We start from the raw sequence: 25,237 nt of genomic DNA on the forward strand, positions 1-25,237 counted from the left end.
GGGATTCTGTCTTTGATTCAAGGGATATAAATTAAAACGTATTTAAAATCCAATTTATTGATTAATTGGCAAAATAAGGTCCGTTACCTTACCTGCACTGTTTGTATACAGAAGTATTTGAGGCGCGCTTCCACGTGCCGACTTGTTATTTTTCGTCACTTCCTGCGCGCCAGATACGCACTACGAAATATCCTCTACTCAACGAGTTGCCACCACTAGCTCGCAAAGTTACTTTACACGCCTGTGACAGGATTTGCTTACGACCTTACTACATATTTTGATTGTTACCCCGCCAAGTAAACAGTCACTTATATCCAGGTAGCACCATTCGATTTTTTGGACCCATCTTTTCAAACGTTGGCTAACGTCGTTAGCCGCTAACACTAGCTTGTTTGCCACCCGACAGTCCAGATGAGGCCACCGTCTCGCTGCTGAGTGCTAAGTGAAGTCGGGACGAAGGCAGTCATGTCTACGACGCTGACAGCCGAGCAGCAGCGAATGATCGAGGAGAACAGACGGAAAGCTTTGGAGAGGAGAGCCAAGAGGCTCGGGCAGAACGCGCCTGGCCCACCGAACCCAAGCGCATCATCTGCACCGAAGCTGTTTGTTTCGCCTTTCAGGAAAGAAGCACACATCATTAATAACTGCAAGGACACATCGTTTGGCAATGGAGTCTCTTCGTCAACACTGGTGAGGACACCAACAAGTATTTAGGGTCACAATGAGAAAAAAAGAAATAGTCCAGATTAAAGTCACCATTTTACATAAAGGTGTGTATTGTAATATTTACAAAAAGGAGTAAGAAGTAAAAACAACAACCATATTTTCAAATAAGTCATACTTTTAGATAAAAATATATATATGGCGTGGGAAAAGTTGCATAGTTTTGGACCCCAAAAAAGTACAAACAAAATCGTTTATTTTCAAGAATAAATTACATTTGTAAACGTACTGAAGTAAAAAAAAAAATTCAATATAGAGGGGGTTGGGGGTGAAAGCATATTTATGGGATTAAAGTAATTTCATGAGAATAGATTTATAGTTTTGAGATATAAATAATCGGTTTAGGTTAAAATCATAATTTTTACAAGAATAAAGTTTTATATTTTGGTTTAAAAGTCATATTTTTTTTAATTAAAATAAAGTTTGTAGAAAAATGTGTATTTTATATTTCATGCTAAAAAGGTTTTAAGGTAAGGCCTAGTTTTACTAATATAAAGATGTGTGGAGTTTAGACTTGAAGTCTAAATTTTATGGGAAAAAGTTGTCCTTTGTTTTAGAATGAGGATGGATTTTTTTGCGACAAAAGCTGAATGTTTTGGAGAAGAAAAATTATATAATTTGGAGGTTTTTGATATTCCATTTTTTCGTTTTTTTTAGCAGATTACAATCATAGTTGTGCGAGAATAAAGATGAAATGTTTGAGGAAAAGTCTAAATATTATGGGAGTAACTCAACTTTATTTATAGAGCACATTCACAACAGCTGCAGCTGTAACAATGTAATTGTTTAAAAATATTTTGTAACCCAAAACAAGTCTTAACATTAAATATGTGTTTTTCATGGGGGTTGGGGGTATAAAAAAAAACGAAAAAAAACCGAAAATCTGTGGAAGGTCTACTGTTGTAATTTTACAAGACTACTGTATATTTTTTTTAGATTACAATCAGAAATGATCATCTAAAGAAATCATATTTTTACAGCAAATTATAATCGCTTTAATCTCAAAAGTATACAAATATATTCTCGCAAATTTTTTTTTTTCTAAAAATAGACACTTTTTTCAGTGTATGACTTTAAGCGCATTGTGTTACAATTTTAATCTTGAAAATATACGACTTCGGCTCTTGTAATGTTCCAACGATACCTCAAAATATAACCTCCGACTTTAATGCAAGATTATTTCCATCTTTAATGTAGTGTCGTATTTTTTTTCTTCAATGCGGCGCTAATACTCCTTCCCACTTACAGTAAGTGCTGGGTTGCCTTTTGAAGACTAATTCAATTCAAATGCTGTCTTTCCTCATAGACGTCGGCCAGAAATGCACCTCCTCCAGCCAAGCGCCAACACGTCAACCAGCCCGCGATGAGCACTGACAGCAGCATTAGTAGTGCGAAGCCAGCTCAGCTCACTTGTAAGCAGCCCTCTCCCAGCAGTGCAGCACTGGGCTCCTTCTACAAACAACCAAACAAACCCACCTCAGACTTGACAACATTAAAGACCGTGCCTGCTAAGAAGCCTGCTATAGCCACCTGGGGCAAATGTGTGCCGCACACTGACGGACGCTTCAGGGTGGAGGTGGGCTACCATGCAGAGCTCATTGCTGTTTTTAAGTCCATACCGTCCAAGACATACGGTAAGTATGCTGATAAGTAGAGAGTAGAGCACAAGCACGTACATCCGCAACACTTCATTATTGTGGCGACCATTTTCCCTGGTGTATACCTCTAGCTTTATGTTGCTATGCGTATATAAACCCAAATATTAGCAACAGCTCTCAGAATTCTGCAGTTGCTAACCCGTGACTAAACTGTGACTGTGAGGTGCTTTAAAAAAACAAAACAATTACAGTAACTCGGGTTTGTTTTGGTTTAGTTGAAGGAAATTTTGCTTCATCCTGTTATTAATTTATTTTCAACAGTGGCATAGCACCTTAATTCATTCACTCCCAGCCATTTTTACAGAAGCAATCCCCTTCACTCCTGGCTGTTTTCCTGGATTTTGACTGGTTTTGCAAGGCCCAGAGAATATTGTGTTCTATTGCTATAAAAACATGGAGCCTACCAAAATAAAATTTTTAGTATTTTCTTTCATCAGGAAAAAATGTAGATTTCTATCAATTTCCGTACAGCAATTAGCATTAGCACATGGCTAAGTTTCATAATTATTCACAAATCAATGTAGAACTGTGAGTAAATTAGCTTTTTTCAATGTGGCCCTGGTTGATCTCTTTTGCTCTGCTGCTACCTGCTGGCCGTTTTTTGTAATAACTAACATTGCTTTAACCGTTTTGTGCAGTTGAGAGGCTTCATCAAAGCCTTCTGTATGCTCTAGCATAAAAAACAACAACAACATATAAATACGTCTTTGGGACATTTAAAATAGAACATATTTATACGTTTTTGGGTGCAAATGAGTTAAGTAAACTGTCGTCACTTGGGGACATTGATAGAAATAGCTGCTTATCGTTTGCATAGCCATGATAGCCAACATTAGCATATACAGGCTGAACAAAAGGGATTCATGGTCTGGCCCTTGAGGGACTCCACGTCATGTCCATCCGATCACATTTAAAACTTCCAATGGTCACAAAGTAACTCCTGTCCTCGAAGTCGGACCTGAACCATTTAAGGACTGTTGCATTTAGTCCTCCTCAAGTGTGTACTGCCTGATTGAGGATTTTCAGCTATAAGCTCAAAACTGACTCTCTATTTGTAAAATGTAAATACGCAGTTGAATAATTTATGATGGATGTGTTAATCTTGTGCTCAGCTGTGTTTTTTTAAACGATAATAAAACAGTTGTTTACTCTATATTGATCAGTGTGGCTGTGCAAGTACGGCACGTAAATACAATTTTTATATCCCTTGCTCCATTGGACATTATGACCACTCGTATATTCTTCTTTTTTTTTTTTCTAACGCAAGCCAACTGCTAGCAAAGCCAGGCCAAAAGATGACATATGTTGGCTAACGTAATCCTTGGCTCTGAGCTGACACCCAAATACTCTTTGTGGCCACATAAATCCAATTTATAATGCCTACACTCAGCAATATGGACATCTGTGCAGTGCAGCTTTTTATATGAAAATAATTAGGGTGGCACCAACCACTTGTTTGGGTACATACCACAAAGTGGATTTTGCTTACTGGCTAAAGTGCCTTTTAAATATTTCACATCTGAAATGCTCATTTTTGCTTGTTTTTCTTTTCAGATTTCTGTCACATAACATTTGCAGCCTTAAGGCCAATGGAAATAAAATTATGTAGTTTATTAATCATGTTAAAGGGGAAGAAAATTCTTGACGAATAATGTGTTAGTGGAATATGATTTAAGCCGCAAAATCCAGCAGTTTTTATCAATAACGGCAGGTGGCCATTTTGTCACTTGCTGTTGAGTGAAAATGACATCACAGTTGCTCAGGTCTCACGTTACAACCAATCACAGCTCAGCTTCCGAAAACTGTTGAGCTGTGATTGGTCGTTGCCTGAACCCTGAGCAACTGTGACGTCATCTTAAGTCGACAGCAAGTGACAAAATGGCCACCTGCCGTTATTGATAAAAACTGCTGGATTTTGCGGCTTAAATCATATTCCACTTACACATTATTAACCGTATTTAGACTAGTAGGGCTGCATAGAACACATTATTGTCAAGAGGTGTTTAAGGTTGACTTCCTCTTTAAGGAAATTGCAGTCACACAATATCCACATAGATAGACGTTCTGAAAAAAACAGGCATTCACCTTAAGGGATTCAAGATTTTATGTAAATAAATCTAAAATGTGAATTATTCAAATGATTAGGTATTATTAGGGACATTTTTTTTTTAGACAGAGTGCAAGTTCTACAGTTCAATACCGATACATGATCATGCCATTATGTCTTGAAAATGTTTTGTTTTTTTTAAACCAAATTTGTTAATATCTTAAAACACGAGCTTCTCTTGAATATGGCATTTTTTTTTTTTTAGTAATTTGACATTGTTGACAATTTCCCCATTTAGTCTTGCCGCACATTTTACTTTTATTTAGCATGTAACAGAAGGCACTTGAGTAATGTGGCGTCTGTCTGAACAGTAACAACCAAAAGTAAAAAAAAAAATATATATATATATATATATATATATTCACATGAGATGCCATGTTGTAATTATAACTACTGCTGTGTTAATAGTCACATTTAGACTTGCATACGAATTTGGGTTATGTCGCCGACGTAACAACGGAACTCTATCATCACCCGAGGATCCTCTATTTTCCATTAGACCCTGCCAACAAGATGTGGAACTTCAGCATGGAGGACTACCAACAGCTAAGTGTGTTTTAGCAGTACAGTATGTAATGTTACTATACAACACAGCACCTGCTCCTTTCTAACTTATGTTTTTTTTTTTTTTTCTAACTCCATTGCAGTGACCCAGGCAGCATCCATCCCGTCCGTGTCTTTGAGGCCCCTGGAAGGCACGGAGGCACTGGACATGGCGGCGCTGACCAGTCAAGCTCAAGACGGCTCTGCGCTAACCGCTCTGCTGAAGCTGTGCAACGGTTGGCAGAAACCAGGCGCTGACATCCAGGGCCAGTGCGTCCTGGTATCGCCCTCCAAATTTGAGGTTGATATCGGTTACCACGTCGACGTGATTGCAGCATTCAAGCAAATGCCGACCAAATCTTACGGTACCAGTTTGGTATTTATATCATCTATGTACAGGACTATATACTGTATATCTATGGCTGGACAGCATCTGTCTAAATTACACAAATACATAAAAAAAAAAGGCCCTTTGTAAATCTAAGCTACAATTAATGAATATAGTCTAAATAATAAATAAATAAACCAAATAATTACAGATATCAGCCAGTGGACTAATTTGGAGGTTACTCATTGAGTCATCCCAGGCCAACTAAACAACTTGTGTGGTGATGTCATCATTAAATCTTTGCAGACATGAAAACAAGGAAATGGAGCTTTTCACTGGAGGACTACAAGAGACTGAGTAAGTTTTACTTGCCCGTTGGGTTATTCCCCCTCTTACCATTTGCCATCTTGTGTAATCGCACCGCGTTGCATTTTCAGTGGAGCTCCTCGGTGGGATAACAGCCGCGGAGGTGGAGCCTCTTCCCCGGGCGGTGGTCCAGGCCTTTTCTGCCAGGTTCGAGGGCCCTCAAGCCAAGAAGCTGGACGTCCCTGAGGCCGACCTGTCCTGCGTTGACCCTGTGATCACAAGCAGCCTCATGCCCTTCCAGATGGAAGGAGTCAAGTAGGTGCTTGTGGTTAGCGCTTCTTTTGTAGTAGCCGTAACGGTGTTTTCAGAATAATTTATGATGTAGTCATATTAAATATTTACACAAATATATGGTGGATGTCCTGTGAAAAACACCCCAATTTTTGTCATTTTAAACATTTTTATTAGTGCTATCAAAGTTGGTGTTAACTGATTAATTAATCACAAAAAAATATCGCATTAATCATGAATTATTAATTATGACCATAAATGATCCTTTATCGTGACAGCGGATGGCTATGTTTAACGTAGCACAGGTTGTTTGAGCAATAAACATAATTACATGCATTAAAGTAAAGCATTTAATAAATGTTTGCGTATGACATTTAGGATATTTGCTCGTCAAAATATTGGGGTCATTTTTTCCCCATTTTAAATTATGCAAGTAATTCATTGATTAGAAAAAGAGGAGTTTTTTTTGAAGATGTCCTCATAACTGTTATAAATGTCCAAAGAATTAACACATAACCGGTGCTCTTCAAATTTGGCGGGAAAAAATATTGATTAAAAAATATTTTTTTATTAAGTGATTAATTGTGAAAAAAAATTTAAAATGTGATTAATCACAATTAAAAAATATAATCGTTTGACAGCTCAAATGTTTATGTTTATGGGATGAAACTGAATGCAGACATCCCAAAAATATTTAAAAAATAAAAGAAAAAGGACTTCAGTGTTTTTCACATGACAGCGGCGATATGTGAATTATAATTGTGCTAAATGTAGCCTATATCTTTTGTTTTAAGAAGTTAAAATTAATCAAATATTGAATATTAATAAAAACAAATAATGACTTGATTTATACCATTTATTATAACAGTGAAGCCCTGCCAGTTGCGAGTGATCGGGACTGGGCCCACCCGTAAATAGCAAAAACGTTCATATATTTGACGCCCATTGAAATGAATTAAGGGTAAAAAAAATAATAAAAAATCTTCAAAATTGCTGATGAAATACACAATTTTCTCTGAAGCTTGGCAATTTAGGCCAAATGACCGAATCATGTCAAGTTTCAACTGTCTCCTTGCAGACATGCGGTGTCCAAACAAGGCCGCCTGCTCCTGGCTGACGACATGGGCCTGGGGAAGACCGTGCAGGCCATCTGCATCGCTGCCTACTACAGGAAGGAGTGGCCTGTGCTGGTGGTGGCTCCGTCTTCTGTGCGCTTCACTTGGGCCGAGGTAGCTATAAGATAAATAAATAAATACACCTTTGGGAGAGGCCTTTACTTTATCATTGTGATCTGCTCAAAAGTCAGGGGTGCACATACAAATGTTGGCATGTTTTACTGAATTTTGACTGATTTTGCAAGGTCCACAGAATATTCTGCTCTATTGCTATAAAAACGGCAAAAGAAAGATTAGAGTCTCTTCTGTCATCAGGATAAAAAAGGATATTTGTATGTGTTTCCGTTTTGCAGCAATTAGCATTAGAATATATAAGTTTCATCATTATTCACAAACCTGTTGAAAACACGGGGAAAAAGAGCCTGTTGCAACATGGCCCTGGCTGATCTCTTATACTATGCTGGCCATTTTTTGTAATAACTACCATTGCTTTAAGTGACCTCTTCATGTCAGAAGCTGTATCAAAGCCTTCTGTATGCTCTAGCATAAAAAAAAAACATAAAAACTGTATAAGTTAGTTTTTAGGAGTGAAGGACAAAGTAATTTTATTTATACGGTTTTAGGTTTGAATGAGTTAATGTTTATCATTAAAATGTGTAGATATGTCAATTTAAAATAACTGAATACACTTTTTTTTCCTGCAAACCCCCCCCCCCCCCCCACTTTTTTTATTTCCGAATTACAAAAAAACAGAAGGGCAGCTTATTAAAACAATGCAATCATTCTTTGCTATCTATGCTAAAGAAAGGGAACAGGCCCTTCTCAAAGTGACACACTTGTGAATATTTTTGTCTACCATTGTTAATATTTACATGATTTACATTAGCTTAAATCTCCTAGCTGTTTCCATGCAGAGTGCACATTTTGTGTCCACGGTCCTTCCTATTTTTGTCCTCCCCAACGAGACTCTACTGTGCTTATCTCCAAGCAGCAATAACAAGCCACTGGCACAGCATTTTTCAAGGAGAACGCCGTCTTCAGGCAGTTGACAAGACCCCCCTCAGCCTGCCCCCTAAATGGCTATCAAGTGCATTCCCAATCAGGAGTTGGAATTGCTGCAGGGTAAAGTCAGATGACGTGGTAAAGATTGACTTGGGTCTTATCGTAGCTGTTAGCTGTGCACCTTTGGCCAAATCAGCCACCAAGCACCGACACAACAACAGGGAATGGGGAAAAAGTAGCACAAGTCAAATAAGGGTCAGGAAGATTCAGCCACAAATTTTTAGTTCTCTTCAGTTCTTTGTCGTAGCTTTACTTTTAAACTTATTTAAAGTGCTATTTTGACTATTTAAAATTGATGTAAAATGTTCATGATTATTCTAAAAGTGGCTCCATCCTCTGCACTGCAGTTGAGCGAATAAATCCCCCCGGCTATGAATGGAAAATGATGGTACATACTTAAGGTGAGATCATCTGTGAAGGGTAAAGTTCAAAGACACTTGAATTTGTCTGACGGACTGCCTCCATAGGCGCTGCTGTTTTGGTAAGCAACACAGTTCAAAATGGCTCAGCGGCCCACTTAAATGCTAGTGTCTGAACAATAGCTTCAATTTGTTAGTGTGTGTTACTTTACTACCTATTTCCCCCACTTTTTCCCCTGCTATTAAACGGACGTCAACTATTAGAGGAAATGCTGTACTGTGCCTTTTGTCCAACAGGCTTTCCGTCGCTGGCTCCCATCTGTGAGTCCTGACAGCGTCAATGTGGTGGTGAAGGCCAAAGACAACCTGCGAGCAGGATTGGTCAACATCATCAGCTACGACCTTCTAAGCAGGATGGACAAGCAACTGCCAGGGAATCCTTTCGACGTCCTCATCATGGTGAGTGTTACCAAGTCGAGAAGTTACTGGTTTAAACATTAAGACTTGGGGAAAAATATACATTTGCTCCTTCTGTGCAGGATGAGTCTCACTTTCTAAAGAACATAAAGACGGCTCGCTGTAAAGCTGCTTTGCCATTATTGAAGGTGCTTGTCTTTTATCTTCATTTACACTGAACAGGTTTGGTTTATATACTTCATTGTGTACATCTGCGCCATTTATTTGAATTGAAAATTTATTATTATATTACATGTATTCAAAAAAAAAAATATTGGAAATTTCATTAAATTAATGTACTTTTCTTTTTAGATGTTATTTTAATGTATAATTTTATGATATTAATCAGACTAAATAGTAACATGCATTTGGCTACATGATCTATTTTAAATGATTTTTCAAATATTTCATTTAAATTGTTCCATTTAGTCATTAAAATGTACAGATGTTATACTAAATAGTGATGGGCACTTGATGAAAAGATGACTGTCTCTTTTCCAAACATTTGATTTAAGCTGTATGTTTTACTAATGACATTTATTATCTTTTAACCCTCAGACAGCCAAGCGGGTCATTCTCCTGTCGGGGACGCCTGCCATGTCCAGACCCGCTGAACTCTACACACAGATCTTGGCTGTCAGACCCTCGCTATTCCCACGCTTCCACGAGTTTGGGCTGCGCTACTGTGACGCCAAACAGGTAACAAACTACTCGCATGCCGATAGAGGATTGTTGGTTATTTCAAATATTTGTTTGGTCCTGTGGATTCAATTTGAGAGGAAGAGCCATTTGCAGCCCTGCCATCCATTTTTCTAGCAACCCTCGGCATATATAATATAACTCATTTATAAGGAAAATACTAAGAACATTTCTCTTTGTAATGCCTCATGCATTAATACATTGGGTCTTTGCTGAGTTTGATTAGAATGGGGACAAAACATGCTCAAATGAATATTATGCATGTATGCCGCTTTCCCCAATTTCATCCAGCTGACCTGGGGCTGGGACTACTCGGGCTCCTCCCATCTGGTCGAGTTAAAGCTGCTGCTGGCCGAGTGTCTGATGTTGCGGCGCCTCAAGTCCGAGGTCCTCTCGCAGCTTCCTTCCAAACAGCGCAAGGTTGTCACGGTGACCATCGACAGGGTCAGCAACAAAATCAAGGCGGCTCTGTCGGCCGCCGCCAAGGAGTTAGCCAGGCAACATCAAAATGTGAGTTGGTACGCCATGCTCCAGTATTCCTTCTTCTCAGTGGTTTGAAATGCATCTAGTTATTTTTCTTGCAACATTTGTTGGCTCCGTTTCAGAAAATGGATGAAAAAGAAGCCCTCCTAATTTTTTACAACTACACAGCTGAAGCCAAGCTGCAAGCCATTACGTGTGTATACCCTTCCTTTTCAAATAAAATGTTAAACCTGATTGAATGTGATGAAGTAAAATTATGTAGTGTATTAAAATAAGGTAAAATAAAAATAATGAAATGGAGAAAAGTATTGAGACACAGGGTATTCACTTATTTGTTCCCAAAAACGTATAAAAATGTTCTATTTTAAATGTTTTAAGTGTCCCAAAGACGTATTTATAAGTTTTTTTATACTAGAGCATAACAGAAGGTTTTGTTGCAGCCTCTCAACTGCAGAGAACGGTTGAAGAAATGGTAGTTATTACAAAAACGTCTAGCTGGTGGCAGCAAAGCAAAAGAGAACAACCAGGGCCATGTTGAAAAAAGCTCATTTACCCACAGTTCTGAACAGATTTGTGAATAATGATGAAACTTAGCTATGTCCTAATGCTAATTGCTGTAAAACGGAAACATAGAAATATACTTTTTTTTTTCTGATGATAGAAGAGACTAATCTTTCTTTTGGTAGGTTCCATGTTTTTATAGCAATAGAACATAATAGTCTGTGGGCCTTGCAAAATCAGTGAAAATCCAGTAAACCAGCTGGGAGCGAAGGGGGTTGCTCCAGTGAAAATGGCTGGGAGTGAATGAGTTAATCAACCATGAGTTAGGTGCAACACCGTTTGGACAATTTAGTTTTATAAACATAGTAAATATGAGTATTTTTACGAATACTTTGTTTAAAAATGTTTTTTTGTGTGTGTGTTTGAAATGTGAAGAAAATAAAGACCTAAATGTTTTCCTACCGCTGACAGGGAGTACATCACAGACATGCTGGAGTGTGGCAGGGAGAAGTTCCTGGTGTTTGCCCATCACAAGTTAGTCCTGGATCACGTCACTACTGAACTTGTTAAGAAGGTGAGCGATAAAAGTAATCAGGCAGAGAGAGAAGGCAGCAAACTGAACTCTTGAGTTCAGACACTGTTTAAGGAGTGTATGATTGGGGTTATTGGCAGTGATGGTGGGAGTAGTTCATTCAATTCTAGTAATAGTCCCCCAAACTCTCCTTAAAGCCATAACAGTGCCCCGTTACCGTTTTAGTACAGATCCGAGAAAACTATGCATGATTGTCTTCGCTCCAGGAAAGTGCACTTAAGATCATCCCATTAACTTACACTCCAAGCGGAATTTTCCAAAGCCGTCTGAACCATCATCACATTAAATATTTAAGCGCTGGACAGTAAAAACACTCTCCGAATGTCTTTTTACGCTCTTACAACAGAGTATTCGGCCTATGTCGATAAGAAGCATCCATCCGTCAATGTTTTATATTATTTGTCCTGTTCAGAGCCACAGCAGGGAACTGGCACATTTCCCAGCGGACTTTGGCTGATTTTCAGACTATGCCCTGGACTGGTCGCCAGTCAGTCGCAAGGCAATATAGAGATAGACCACCATTTCACATTCTCAACTGAACCCATGCTACCTGCGTCATCAGTAATCAATACGACTCTAAAGTTTGAATTATGAGAATATAGTCCTGGAGCCTAAAAACAATTTTACAGTATGACGGATAGTCATATTTTCATCAGAGTATTCAAAAAGCTCGGTCTAAGAAAGAATAGAAAAAAACAATTAAAATATGTGAATATTCATAGGCAATAAAATTGTGCAATTATAGTAAGCAATTGTAATGACTGGATAGGATGATAAAAAAATCAATTAAAAAAACTGTTAAATGAATGAAATTGTAAATAACCCCAAAAGGTTATTACCTGGGGGGAAAAAAGTTATTTATTAGAGCAGGTTTTCATGAGCTGAAAGTTTTAAAATGAGGAAAAGTGATTTAACTGGAAAGAAGGAATAATTTTATATTGCAACAATGATTTACAGAAAAAGGACAAAAAAAGAAAATATTGACTGATTAGTGACTGAAGTTTTGATATTGCAATTTTTTTCTAAAATTGTGATATGAGGGAAAAAACATGAATATACCTTAAACTTGAAAAAGTTTAGATTTAGATTTAAGTCAATAATTATACAAAATTGAAGTTGTGATTTGTGTCAACATTCTCAACAGGAAGTCTCATTCATTCGCATCGACGGCTCCACGCCATCGAGTGAGCGCCAGCGTCTTTGCGACAAGTTTCAGTATTCGGGTAAGACTTGTGTGGCCATCCTGTCCATCACCGCCGCCAACATGGGCCTGACGCTGCACGCCGCCGACTTGGTCATCTTCGCTGAACTGTTCTGGAACCCCGGAGTAAGGACTGCTGATAAAATCATACATCAGATGTTCTTTTTTTATTTTTGTGTGGGCTTAATTCATTCGGTTACTTGGCAGGTTCTTATCCAGGCTGAAGACCGGGTCCATCGCATCGGTCAAACAAACAACGTGAACATTCACTACTTGGTTGCCAAGGGAACAGCTGATGACCACCTGTGGTATGTATGACAACCATCAAGACTATGATAGAGAGTGTAGGAATTCTGACGTGTCCCCCTCTCCCGCCCCCCAGGCCAATGATCCAAGGGAAAATGAAAGTTTTGGAGCAGGTCGGCCTGTCCGAGTCGAACCTCTCAGCCAATGCGATTACAGCACAGTTCCACTCTAAGGTAAGCAAAATGACCTCATTTCCATTCTAGAATGAATGACTTCCTCTTTAGTTTCTGGTATGTGTCTTTGAGAATTTGATTTGCGCGTCCTATCTTGTTACTAGGCGCTACTGAGGCTTTTGGAGGTCATGTTAAAACCAGTGTATAAAATTGTTATTTGAAATTGTGTAGGATCCCAATCAAAGGAGCATCGCCGAGATGTTTGAGAGGTCTTTCAATGAGGACAACAACGTGGATGCAGGAGGCCAGTAAGACTATTCAACTTGTATGTTAAGAAAAAAGGTTGATTCGTTTTCAGCGCAAACCATCATGGCTGACATATAGATCAATCTTTTTCGCTTTCCCCGAAAAAAAAAGCATAATAAATGTTCATAGTAAGTAAGGACCGGATGAGACCAAGTTGACGGGTTGTTGTCCACATTTGCTTCTAAACGGGGGGGGGGGGGGGGGGGGGGGGCAAGTTTAAAGCAGTTCAGGAGCCATTTTCAGGTTGTGTTCCAATGATGAGTTGTTGGGCCGCGAGGATTTGGTTCCTGTTTGTCATTTGAAAAACAGGAGAAAACAATGAGGTATTTTTACTATCATTACATGTACAGTACATACAAATGTGCTCCAAGCAGAATAATAAATATATTGTTATTTCAATATCGCCCTGGCTGTGTCAATCACATATGAGTAGTGTTTTCTTGCAGACTTCTATATACAGCTAGTTCTATAGTCAGGCGTTCTTATTTTAACCCCTTCAGACCTGCATTTTTTCTGCTGGGCAATTATTATTTTTCTGATTTTGACTCTATTATCACATAAGAACAACAAGGATTTGTATTTATTTTTTTGGTTTATCATGTTTTATAATGTATAATGGAGGCCAGGATAGTATGGCTGTAACGTGTTGTAAACTTACCATGCTTATGTGCAACATTTTTTAACATGAACATCATGCAAATCAACTTGCAATTGAGATTGGTTAGCTAGGATCAAATCATGAACCAGAAGTGTTGACTTCATCCAAATGATGTGTTTTTATTGGTTTAGAGTCGCAAATATGTCATGTTTGCTGCAATCATCTATGAAAATAATGACAAACATTTTGTACATGACTCTTGGGGCATATTTTGTATTTGCTTAAAATTGAGTGGTCATTTTTTATTTTACTGGTATCAGTAAATTTAATTACTAAATTCAGTTTAATTGGGTGTTAAAATTAATAATTATAAATATTACAATTTCTTCATAATTGTTTCTAAAATTGATTATTGATTGTTTTAAATTCATTTTATCATTACTTCATAAATGTAAAATGTATATGTGTTAATGAACATTTTTAAATGTCCAGTTGTATTGTTTCTCAAATTAGCTACCACAGATATTTTATTGTATTATTCAAACATGTTAACGTTTTAAAATTATTTTCCAATTATTTATATATTACCATTTTAATTATTACTTTTTCCTGTGAAATGTAAATTATTATATTTAAAATGATTATATAAGATAAATCATATAATTAGCAGTTACAATTCATTCAAAAAATTTTAACTTTAATTTCAATTAATTTATATAATACATTTGAATTTTACTACAAAAATGATCAATCATACAAATATGAGGTTACTATAGGACGTTTATATTAACATAATGGCAAACATATACCTTCATATTGTTGCTGATGTTTATCCAGAGTGGCTTCATTTGTGTCTTTATCTGCATAAGAAGTAGGTAGAAAACATATTTAAGCAATGAAAAACAAAACCTTAATGAACATCAAGTCATTACCCAAAGTGTCAGTGAGCTCAATTTGCTCCCCAAAGATGAACTGGATCTCGTCCTGGGCGCGCTTCTGACTCGACGAGCCGTGCACAGAGTTGCGGAGGACGCCGGTGGCCAAGCGGGCCCTCAGAGAGTCAGGATACTCCGCCTTTGCCCGCTCGGGATCTGTGGGACCCATGGCGGCCCTCCACTCCTCCACTGCGTTTTCCTTTTCCAGGACCATCATCACACTGGGACCACTAACACAAGAAGGCACGATGGTCACATGGACAGCTTTCAATTTTACACTGTAGTATTAGCTCCGGTTCACATGTGCATTTTTTTGGACCAGTATACAAATAGTTGGCTCGATTTCCACAAATGTGTTTGTGAGCATAATGTCTCCTTTAAATAACAGTAGTAGAACAAGTCCCATATATCGTGCACTACTCGAAATGATGTTGAGTGGAAAAGACGCCAAAGTCTGAAGCGTTCTGCGCTCACATCCCAGTCCGTTCTATTTGAGCCGTTGTGTAATAGCTAAGTGGAATGAGTGTGAGACAGTCATTGAAGCGGAAAATGATTCCACACTTAAATGTGCTGTAAGAAAAAAAAAAAAAAGTGACTTCCTGGCTGTCTGCCTGAGGCTAGCTGCTGCTGCTTATAAGAGAGCTTAAAAACGTGTGACAGTGCCAAATGCCCCCTTTGGGGGTGTTTTCTCTTGGGTGGGTGGGGGTGATCAACTAACCTACGCATGAACTCCACCAGCTGGCTGAAAAAAGGCCGCTCCCTGTGCTGCTTGTAAAATCCTTCGGCCATCTCCCTGGAGAAAAGCTTCTCCTCGATTCGACTGATGGAGAATCCTCTGTTGCGGATCTCCTCCAAAATCTTGTCTGTAGGGGAAATGGTCAGCTTCTATAAACATGCCAGCAACGTGACTTTTTTTTTAATACTGAACCTTTGTGTTGGTCCACGGCGTCTGGTTTGATGACAGCCAGTGTTTGTTGCACGGGAAAGAAGAAGCTGATTTCCCTGGAGGCCTCCTCAGTAGATTGACTTCCATGCAGCTGGTTGAGCGGATCGCCTTTCACGGAAAAGCGGGCTCCGAGACTTGGAGTCACACAGGAGGCAGCGTCATGGTTACAATTAAGTCATATTTCATTACGTTACTGCATAAAAAAGACATGTAAAAACTAAAATGTAATATACAGATTTTTTATTTGGGAGGGGAAGTCAAAATAAGCTAAAATAACGTGCTTGCACAAGTGTACACACCCTCCTAACTGCGAATGTGGCCAAGTTAACTGATCACATTCAAAGTCATGTTAAATGAGGTGACACACCTGCCAATATTTAAAGTGACTTTTACTATTTCCAAATCAAGTTCAGTTGTTCTAGTGGGCCTTTCCTGACATTTGTTTTGCTTTCTAGTGACTGCTATTTTAAACTGTTCATAATTCTGGCCCCCTTTCCCGCTGGGGGAAAAAAAAAAGAAGTCGAGACTCAATACGTCACAAGAGCTTAGTTCAGTGATCACCAAAGTATCAATTGTGTGTTTTTCTTTGGCTTTCTGTGGATCTGCAACTATTCCTAATAAAGTCTGGGAAATTTGTTTTGAAATCCCCCAAAGAATCAGTTGGCAGGAACCTTTGTGCAAGACCGTAAAGGCTCTTTATAACAGGTTAGGCCAATATATATATATATATTTTTTTTAAATACTTTATGCTTGACAAGAGAGCAGAGTTTATATGATTAAATGGAAAGAATTTATCTCACCATTCAGGGTCCTCCTCCTTGGCTCTTTTAAGATCAGAAGGACCGAGCATGTTCTTCCAGTGTTGTACAGCATCTTCTCTAGTAAGCACCAAAGCGAGCACTGACCCTCTGTATGGACATGCACATGGTGAGTCAACATCTTAGATCAATATTTGACACAATCGTGTTCCATTTACCTCGTCATGCTTTGCATCAGTGCCGGGAAGTAGTCCTGGTTGCGATGGGTGTAAAACTCTCTGGCTTGCTCTTCTGTCAGCATCACCTCTCTTTGGAGAGACACGATGAAGCCTGACTTGTTTATATGGGCCACAATCTCCTCTTTAAACAACACACACATCAAATGTTAATTTTATTAGTGCCATGAAGACTAAAATAAATAAAATAAAAAAATTTAAAGAGGGAGAAAGAAAAAATGAAGGTTGACACAATCATCCACCATTTTCAATCTCGGGATATTGTTGTATTTGAAAACAATGTGCATTGAACAACACATTCTCAGTTTTGTATATTCCGGAGGAGTTTTTACAAAATTTTGGAGAGTCTTCACCTCTTGTTTATAAATTTTTCAGTGGCTAATAAAAACCTAAAGCTAACAAACAGTGGGGGTCCTGTTATTGCTTGGCAATTTGGGAAGCATACTCGAGCTGCAGTTTTTTGAATAGTTTTTGAATTGATCCCATAACCACAACCACATTGAATAATCAGATATAAATTGTCGTTTTTTTTGTTTGTTTTTTAACTTAAAACGATAAAATGTGAATGAGTCATAGGTACTGTTGTCTACTTGGAGTCACTGTCTTCACCGATCTACATTCTATTATCTATGACTTTGTAGTTTGTATGTTTGCCTTTAAAGGCAGGGACTGGTCTGGTGAGTGACGTGTTTGTCGGCGAATTAGGAGTTGGCTTTTGAGAGCTCAGGTTAGTATGGGTAAACCAGTTGGTTGCCTGTTGTTGCCATGGATCGTGTAAATGAATGTAAAAAAAATTTAACATATTTTTATTATTATATTTTTTTATATAACTTTTTTACTTTTTTGTATTAATCTTTGCACATCTTGGGCACATTTTCCAAAATCAACTGTTGGCCATTTATTATGGGTAATAAAATGAGTTTGAAATGTAAATGTTTAACTCATTCACTCCCAGCCATTTTCAGTGAAGTAACCCCCTTTGCTCCCAGCTTTTTTCCTGGATTTTGACAGATTTTGTAAGGCCCACAGAATATTGTCCCATACATGGAACCTACCAAAAGAAAGATTAGAGTATCTTCTTTCATCAGGGAAAAAAAGTACATTTCTATCTGTTTCCGTTTTGCAGCAATTAGCATTAGAATATAGCTAAGTTTCCTCATTATTTCACAAATCTTTTTTAGAACTGTGGGTAAATTAATTCTCTTCTCTCTTTTTTTAACATGGCCCTGGTTGATCTCGTTTGCGCTGCTGCCACCTGCTGGTCGTTTTTGTACAAATACGTCTTTGGGACACTTAAAACATTTAAAATAGAACACCTATTTATACGTTTTTACGAGCAAATGAGTTAAGGATCATAGTTTGTTGTGTAAACAGAGGGGCGATCAGCCGGTCGTGTCCCCCCCGCCTGCTTACTGTATTGCAGACAAACCGTTGGTGTTGTGTAGTGTAGTGTGACGTACAGCTGCCATTCCATTTGATATAACCACCACCTTAGAGTGTGTATACTTGCAAGCACACGCATAGAAATGTGCTTGTGTATTTGGCCCGGACCCCACCTCTGTTCTCCCTGGCAACGCCAGGCCGGATGAGAGCCAGCGTCCTCTCCACACGCTCTTCCTCCGCATCCTGCGCCGTTCTCGGGGCTGTGCTGAAATCAGGGAAGAAGAAGGCAAGCTCCCTGCCGGCCTCATCCCTGTCCTCGCTGCCATGCACGGCGTTGAACAGCGTGCGCGTGCCGTATTGCGCCCGCAAGCTGCCGGTACCCGGGATGGGGGGGGGGGAATAAGAGAAGAGCAGATGGTTGCTCGGCTGGTGCTCGGCCCGTGGAGGAGCGTCATGACGTATGGGTGTCTCTGATCAGAGAGCGGAAATCTGACATTCTTCCACACTGGTGCATGTACTCTCTAGTAGAGTTTAATTACTATCTTCTGCACCTGTGTTTTTCCCAATTGTTATTGAGCTAAGGCATATTTACCTTCGAAAAACCTCATGGCACACCACTAAGTAAAAATCACAAAAAATATGCAGCTTATTGATGGATGGATGAATTGAAATAAGATAATTTGTCAAGAGTGGTTGTAGTTCAACGCGATATTCACCATCTCACCTGTCTGGCATTTCCCGCTTAGCTTCTTCGATGTTTGCGGGTCCGATAAAGCGGAGCCAGGTTTGCACCACGTCGGACGAGTTCTCGAGCTGAGAGAGCACCAGAATGTGTGAGGGCCCGCTGGACATAAACTGCACCAGGTCTTCGAAACAGTCCTACAGGTTGAATACACACACAAAAACAAGAGGCAAGAACAGATAATGGAGCAACTCGATTATTGGACATTGAGATTTTGTGCAGGTGCAAACTTAATAAATAAGAATATTTTAGGATAATAAACAGAAATACATTTGTGCAGTTTTAATTCACACAGTGAAATATTTCATTATGAAAATCCCATTTTACCATCAAGGAATTAGATTACATCATCAAAATGGTTCATGTAGAAATTAGGTCACAAATAAGTCTTCTGAAAATATTTTTATGTGATTAATATGCATGATTTGAGTTAAACTTTTTTAATTGAATTATAGGACTTTTTCCCCAGTCTATTTCATTGCACTGTATATAGTATACATCAATATTTCAAGAAAATGATGCCTTTACCCTTTCTGGCATATTTAGTAAATGTTCAAATCTCTATAAAGACTTTCTCGACTTACAAATTGCCCACAAAGCAAAATGATTTTTGCTGAGCCAGCAGCTGGATTTAAGCCCTTTAGAGAAAATATGTACAGACTGTAGACGCGTGATATAGTGCAGACAAATTGAAGGATTTAAGATTTTCCTCCCCAGTGAATGTTTATTAAAAAAAAAATCTACGGTTGCCTTTTGCTGTATAGAATTTGCACAAGTGGGCACTAACATGTATCCAACTCAATTCAATATAGCTACCTAAAATATGTCAAATTAGATTATGACTTGTACAAATAATGGCCCCACTCAACAAATTCCTTACCCCTAATAAACATCAAATACAATCTGAGAAAATAATGTTAATTCCTGCATCACTCCATACTAAACTATGATACTATGTAATATAATACAAATTGTACAAAATGAGTACTGTTCAACTTCAAGACCCTATGAAGTGAATTAAGAGATTTGCTTCTAACTACATTATACATGTTTGAAGACAATTGCTGTGAGCTATGTATTACTAAATTATGGAAATATACTGTAGCGTTAAACCATTTCACTTTTCCTGTGATTTGCTCTACCGTACCTCTGCGCCTTTGTGCTGGTAAAACTCTCGCGCTTGGGCCTCGGTCAACGTGCGTTCGTCTTGGGCCAGGATCTCAAACCCTGCGTCTTGTATCTACGTGGCGACAGCAAAATGAATTTCTGGGGGCAAAATAGCACGCCAGGTGGGGGATCAGAGTCCTTGTGTACCTTCATAATGATGTCATTAGCCTTTCCGTGAGCAACAGCATCGGGTTTGATGATGGCCACGGTGTAGGACTTGCTGGCAGGAACTGTGAAGAACAGATTGAGCAACAGCGAATGATGGCCATTAAGAACAGGTGCTATCGTTAAGACCATGGCCATTTTAGGCCAAATAATCTAAATTGTGTCTGGAGCCGCAAAACATTTGAAGGTTGTGATGAAGGAAACGGTGTTAATGTAATGTACTGAGGGCCCAAGAGCTCATTAGAGCCGCTGCACCACAACACAAAAATATGAGAGCATCATCTAATACGAACACATTTATTTTCTTCTACCTTGCCTCTTTTTTGGGGGATAATTGTTCATACATTTTTAGACTTCTGTCAAATTTCTGACATTTTTGCCAATTTTATGGACATATGGTCATTTTCTGTCTCTCTGCTTCCTATTTTAGACATTTTTTCTGCCTTTTTTGCTATGAATTTTCTGATTTTTTTTTTGCCATTTTGTGGACATTTTATGGTAATTTGGGGGATTTCTTTATGGTTACTTATTGAACATTTTCCTTACCGTCTTTTCTTAAATCAAATTTCTAATTTTTGGCAATTTCATGAATATTTTATGATCACTTTATTATTATTATTATTTTTACATATATAGGTAATTTTGAAAACATTTTCATCTACCTTTCGTCTCTCTTTTTCTGACAATTAAAAAATTTGGATTTAAGATTATTTTTGAATATTCAATAATTATTTTTTGTAAAGTTAAATATGTACCCCAAAAAAAAAAAAATGTGTATATATATATATATATATATATATATATATATATATATATATATATATATATATATATATATATATATATATATATATATATATATATATATATATATATATATATATTTTTTTTTTAGCGATTCACAGAGAGCCAAAGGAGAGGGACAAAAGAGCCACATGTGGCTCCACAGCCGCAGGTTACAGACCCCTGTATTAGTCGCATTCATGTCAGTGCAAGGATGAAACAAGAGCGGATTATTTCTACAGTACCTATTAGACCTTCTCCATCCTCTGAATAATGATGATGATGATGATGATGATAGGCCCCCTGCTCTTCTATCTTCTCTCCACCTGCAAGATCATTATCGACGACCTGCAGAGTACATTTAATAATTAGCAGGAGTCAACCCCTGGAGGGGGGGTGTACTTGGTGACTATATTATCGACATACAGTATTATGTTCCTTTCGTATTTGATACAGATTTAATTACAAACTATGAATACATTTCTCTTACACATCCCTACAGTGGACCATCTGAGTGTGATTTCAAACTTGATTTTAAATCTAAATAAATCCTGGGTTGAGCATTATGTGACTGACTGTATATGTTGCAGTCCATTTTACCACTTTACGTTGACCGCCGTGCTCCAGCACCAACTTCTCCTTGGCCAGTTGGTCTACGATCATCTTCTGAAGGAGAGGTGCATTGGCCCCGCGCACCACGGCCACTAGCTCGCCACCCTGGAACACTCAACACAAAAGTAGTCGTCTTGTATCTTAGGGGTTATGTGCCACAACTTCACCCCGCAACAGATAAAAATCTCAAAGTATGAAGTTATCTATATACATTTTTTAACTTTATGACCCTCCCCACACTTTTTATTCACCTTTTCCTATTAGGGCTGGGCCTATCAAATCAATTATTCTACTGATCATCCCATTGATTATTTGAGTAATTATATGACAAAATATTTGGCATATTACCAATACAAAATATGCATTTCAGCTGCAAGCAATATTTTGCCCACTTGGTGTCACCGTCATCACCTTACCGTTTGTTTAATAGACGACCATGTTGCCTTAAAAATAATATATAAAATAGAAACAAATCAAATTGTAATAAAATTATGGTTCATATTGTTATAAAAATGCATTTGTACAAATAGATGCCTCCCTCCAATAAAATCCTCTGAAAGTACAGCAAACAAGACTCTCCCTCCTCCTCCCTCCCTTTCTCTCTCTCTCGTTCGCTCTCATCATCAATGCTGTCAGCCTTGGAGTACACGCACGCACACACACAGTAATAACATTAGAAGACCCTTTAAAGTAACACAGAGTCTGACTCACCCCATAGAACAGGAAGGTGGGCTCACATTTCCCTCGATACTTCTCCAGAGCATCAATGCTGTCTGCCTCTGCCTGTACACACGCACACAGGGAATTTTAGGCATTCCATTGTGAATTATAATTTTTAAGTATTTCCACCAAGGATGTGCAAAGTATTGCTTGAGCACCACATGAAGCCCACTCCGTTCTTTATTCAGACCCACATCCAGTCATATTTATTGTACTAATTATGCTATTTTCCTTAAAATTGGTTCATTAAAATATATATTCATTGTTATTATTATTGTTATTATTATTATTATTATATTGTGATATATTTTTTAGCTTGCCTGTCAGGGCTTGTCCCAGCGAGTCACTTAACTTAGTTAATAAAATATTAGAAACATATTTTTTAATATATTAAATAAATTGGCATATATAGCCTTCATTAGCAGTGACTAAGTTCAAATCACAACATGTAAAAATTAGCATGAATTGTTTCAATATAGTAATTAAAAATAAACGGGTTTGCATATTTTAAATACTCTTTCAAACTACTTTACCAACCCATCTATGATTGAGTTACCCCATCTGTTCACTTTTAAAACTTTAATTTCAATTGAACATAAAAGTTTGCCCATCCCTTGTTTACACGCCGAAAATGCTTACTGTGGCGAAATGTAACAGGTCGTCACTGAGTTCATTGTTGATTTTTCGTAGGAGGCTAATGACAGCTCGACAGGGACCACACCAGTGCTGGTACACGTCCACCACTGTGGAGACAAAACAGAAGAGGATGCGGTTCCCATAGTTACCACTCGGGGTCGCCAGAGTATATTAAATTACAGTTCAAATAGAAGACAGGTGCGTTAACGACCACCTCAAACTTGTGTGAGTCACTTTATGAATAGATTTAAATGGAGTAAAGTGTATAGTTCTTACCTGTTAAACCCTTTGTTGCAAGAACCTCCTCCTCCCATTGCTCTTGGTTAGTGGCGGAAGTCTGAAGTGGGGTGGGGGGGAAACAATGTCAGAAAAATGAAGTAGAAATTACACATGGCTGTGAGTGAAAACGTTTGTTTCTTGTTTGTTTGTGTCTATTGAAATAACCTGTTGGTTATACCTGCAAAGTAGTTTCTTTCTTCTTGCCTGCCATTGTACTGAACTCAGAGGTAATATATACTGTAGGTGAGTGTATCTGTAAAAGCGACAAAAGTACACTGAAAATACGTAAAATGCATGCGTCGAAGCTCACACGACTTGTTGCTATCGCTAGTGTGGGCATTCGGTTGCTGGGCAACGACTCTCCATTTCCGGTGCCATAGCCGAGAGCTTAAAAAATTACACTAGTAAATGGAAAATTATTATAAAATAACTCTTGAACGTTATTTTGGACTTAATATTTTCAGAAGACTAAACGAATATTTATTTAGATAATAAATAGAATAGCGTGTTTGATTGTTGTTTTTCAATACGCTTAATAGCCACCAGAGGGCTCCCTTGCTAAAAAAAATAACCCAAGTTGAACATTCATTCACCAGTCAAAACATTTGGGACACGAATAAGACCAAAAACAGACTAAGATAATGCTCATATTTGATTGAGACGTTATTAAGATTTCATGTAAAACTGTTTATTAATACTATGATCATTGTTTGTAGTGCACTGCGGCATACTGAGCTCTTTCAAATATGTTGGCTCTCAGAGAGGTAAATAAAGTAACTGGATATCAGTAACTCCACTGCAAACTACAGCCGTTTTTAAAATTTAAAAAAAGAATCCAGCTGTTGTATCTTGATGGAAGACTGTCTTAAAAATTGTGTATATTTAAAATGTTTGTTTTCACAAGTCCGGCAGTATGATGGTGATTTCATGACTTTGTTCAACAGTTCTGAAGGCAACACATTGCAAATGTTCAAAAACTGGCAGTTCCTGATACATCTTTCTGGTTGATGATGAAGAAGCTAATTGAGGAGCGAGCTGAGCAAAGGTCTCAATTGGTCGCTCAAGGTCGAAGCCATCATTTCAATCAGCAGCGAGCGACTACGTGGGGAAGGAAGGAGACGAGCGGTTTGAAGTGCAATTAATAATTTATCACAAAGTGGGCGGAATAGACCCTGACAGGAAGTGGGTCACCTCAGGAAACGGGTCTTATGAATTAGGTGCTTGTGGAGGAGACTCACCTGGAGCTTAGACACTGGAGGTGGTGATGTAGTGCAGAGCTCTGATGTCTCGTTGAGGGATGGATTGGAGGCGGATCATGCTGGGGTGGAAGTTGACTGACAGCTGATGGAGAGAAAACTGTTGAAACTCTTGGAAGTGATGGACAGGAAAGGCCTGCATGTCAGCTTGGGATTGAAGTCTGAGCGGTGCTGCCGGAGCGTGTCGAATGTAGTAAAACAGTGACTTCATGTTTGGGAAAATCTGATTTTTTGTTTTTGGGGTGAAGATTCTCTTTATCCCGGCAGCATATTTAGGTCACTTGTTGTACAAGCAAAACCTACAAGGCCTAATTAGTGCTTTGTGTTGTCTCCTCCGGGTTGACACTCACATTTTCTTGAATAAAGTCTTGTCGGGGCGCCTCAGGCAGAATCATATTATTTCACTAAATATTGCATGAGATCTAGTGTGATAGTCTACAAAAAAATCCCCCCGCCATTTCCCTCCAGTTTTTCATGTAAAACTAATACTGGTGTGTTTTCTGACGTGTTTTTTTTGGGGGGGGGGGGGGGGGGGGTCAAATTAGAATTTTAGCTTGAGAATTCATTAATTCAGTTGCCATTATTTCTTTTCTTTAAGCAAACGCAGTTAGACTAATTTCCCAGAATGCAATGTGTTTAACGTTTGTGGATCTGCTGTAGTTTCTTATCATTTCAAAGCCAAGATACAATCTCTTAAAGTGCCCCCCCCCTCCCCCCTCCTCCCCTCCTCTACTATTCACTACCCTACATCCAACCGAATTGTCATGTGAGCAGAACTGGTGAAAGAGCCAGGATATCGGCCCACTCTTGTCTTGAGTACTCAAATCACATGAATTTCAATGACCTGCTATGCTTAAAATGTTCAGCTCTAC

At 38.4% G+C, this 25,237-nt stretch overlaps 2 protein-coding genes across 3 annotated transcripts; one reads left to right on the plus strand and one right to left on the minus strand.

Annotated features, from left to right (window-relative positions):
* The first annotated feature begins 172 nt into the window (after nt 1–172).
* On the plus strand, nt 173–13,335 carry smarcal1 (SWI/SNF related, matrix associated, actin dependent regulator of chromatin, subfamily a-like 1). Of its 2 annotated transcripts, XM_086091820.1 has the most exons (18): nt 173–318; nt 407–690; nt 2,030–2,357; nt 4,988–5,038; nt 5,136–5,396; nt 5,666–5,716; nt 5,797–5,980; nt 7,035–7,185; nt 8,790–8,951; nt 9,032–9,097; nt 9,507–9,647; nt 9,939–10,157; nt 10,253–10,323; nt 11,103–11,205; nt 12,368–12,550; nt 12,632–12,732; nt 12,807–12,903; nt 13,075–13,335. In XM_086091820.1, exons 2-18 carry the CDS (start codon nt 466–468, stop codon nt 13,153–13,155), a joined length of 2,475 nt encoding a protein of 824 aa, XP_085947946.1. In that variant the 5' UTR covers nt 173–318; nt 407–465; the 3' UTR covers nt 13,156–13,335. The 2 variants fall into 2 exon arrangements, with proteins under 2 accessions (XP_085947946.1, XP_085947947.1); XM_086091821.1 differs by having other exon boundaries at nt 173–690.
* A 16-nt stretch (nt 13,336–13,351) lies between these two features.
* Nucleotides 13,352–23,431, minus strand: LOC147164645 (thioredoxin domain-containing protein 6-like). Its single transcript, XM_086091822.1, has 17 exons — nt 23,288–23,431; nt 23,107–23,167; nt 22,834–22,937; nt 22,186–22,257; nt 21,463–21,579; nt 21,108–21,210; nt 20,062–20,144; nt 19,895–19,987; nt 18,730–18,884; nt 18,179–18,375; nt 16,605–16,746; nt 16,429–16,536; nt 15,611–15,762; nt 15,401–15,545; nt 14,680–14,912; nt 14,557–14,607; nt 13,352–13,436 (listed from the first exon to the last, which is right to left on the minus strand). Exons 1-17 carry the CDS (start codon nt 23,318–23,320, stop codon nt 13,366–13,368), a joined length of 1,920 nt encoding a protein of 639 aa, XP_085947948.1. The 5' UTR covers nt 23,321–23,431; the 3' UTR covers nt 13,352–13,365.
* Nucleotides 23,432–25,237: the final 1,806 nt, after the last annotated feature.

Source organism: Leptonotus elevatus, chromosome 12, assembly GCF_054856555.1.
Source record: "Leptonotus elevatus isolate MCC_2025b chromosome 12, RoL_Lele_1.0, whole genome shotgun sequence".
Taxonomy (NCBI): domain Eukaryota; kingdom Metazoa; phylum Chordata; class Actinopteri; order Syngnathiformes; family Syngnathidae; genus Leptonotus; species Leptonotus elevatus.

Coding starts and splice junctions, on each gene's coding strand:
- smarcal1 (XM_086091821.1), top strand. CDS start 466: ATGTCTACGACGCTGACAGCCGAGCAGCAGCGAATGATCGAGGAGAAC. Junction 11,206..12,367: donor CTACTGAACTTGTTAAGAAG/GTGAGCGATAAA, acceptor CATTCTCAACAG/GAAGTCTCATTCATTCGCAT. Junction 12,904..13,074: donor CAGCACAGTTCCACTCTAAG/GTAAGCAAAATG, acceptor GAAATTGTGTAG/GATCCCAATCAAAGGAGCAT.
- LOC147164645 (XM_086091822.1), bottom strand. CDS start 23,320: ATGGCAGGCAAGAAGAAAGAAACTACTTTGCAG. Junction 23,168..23,287: donor AGAAAGAAACTACTTTGCAG/GTATAACCAACA, acceptor ACCCCACTTCAG/ACTTCCGCCACTAACCAAGA. Junction 18,376..18,729: donor AAGCGGGAAATGCCAGACAG/GTGAGATGGTGA, acceptor GGGTACCGGCAG/CTTGCGGGCGCAATACGGCA.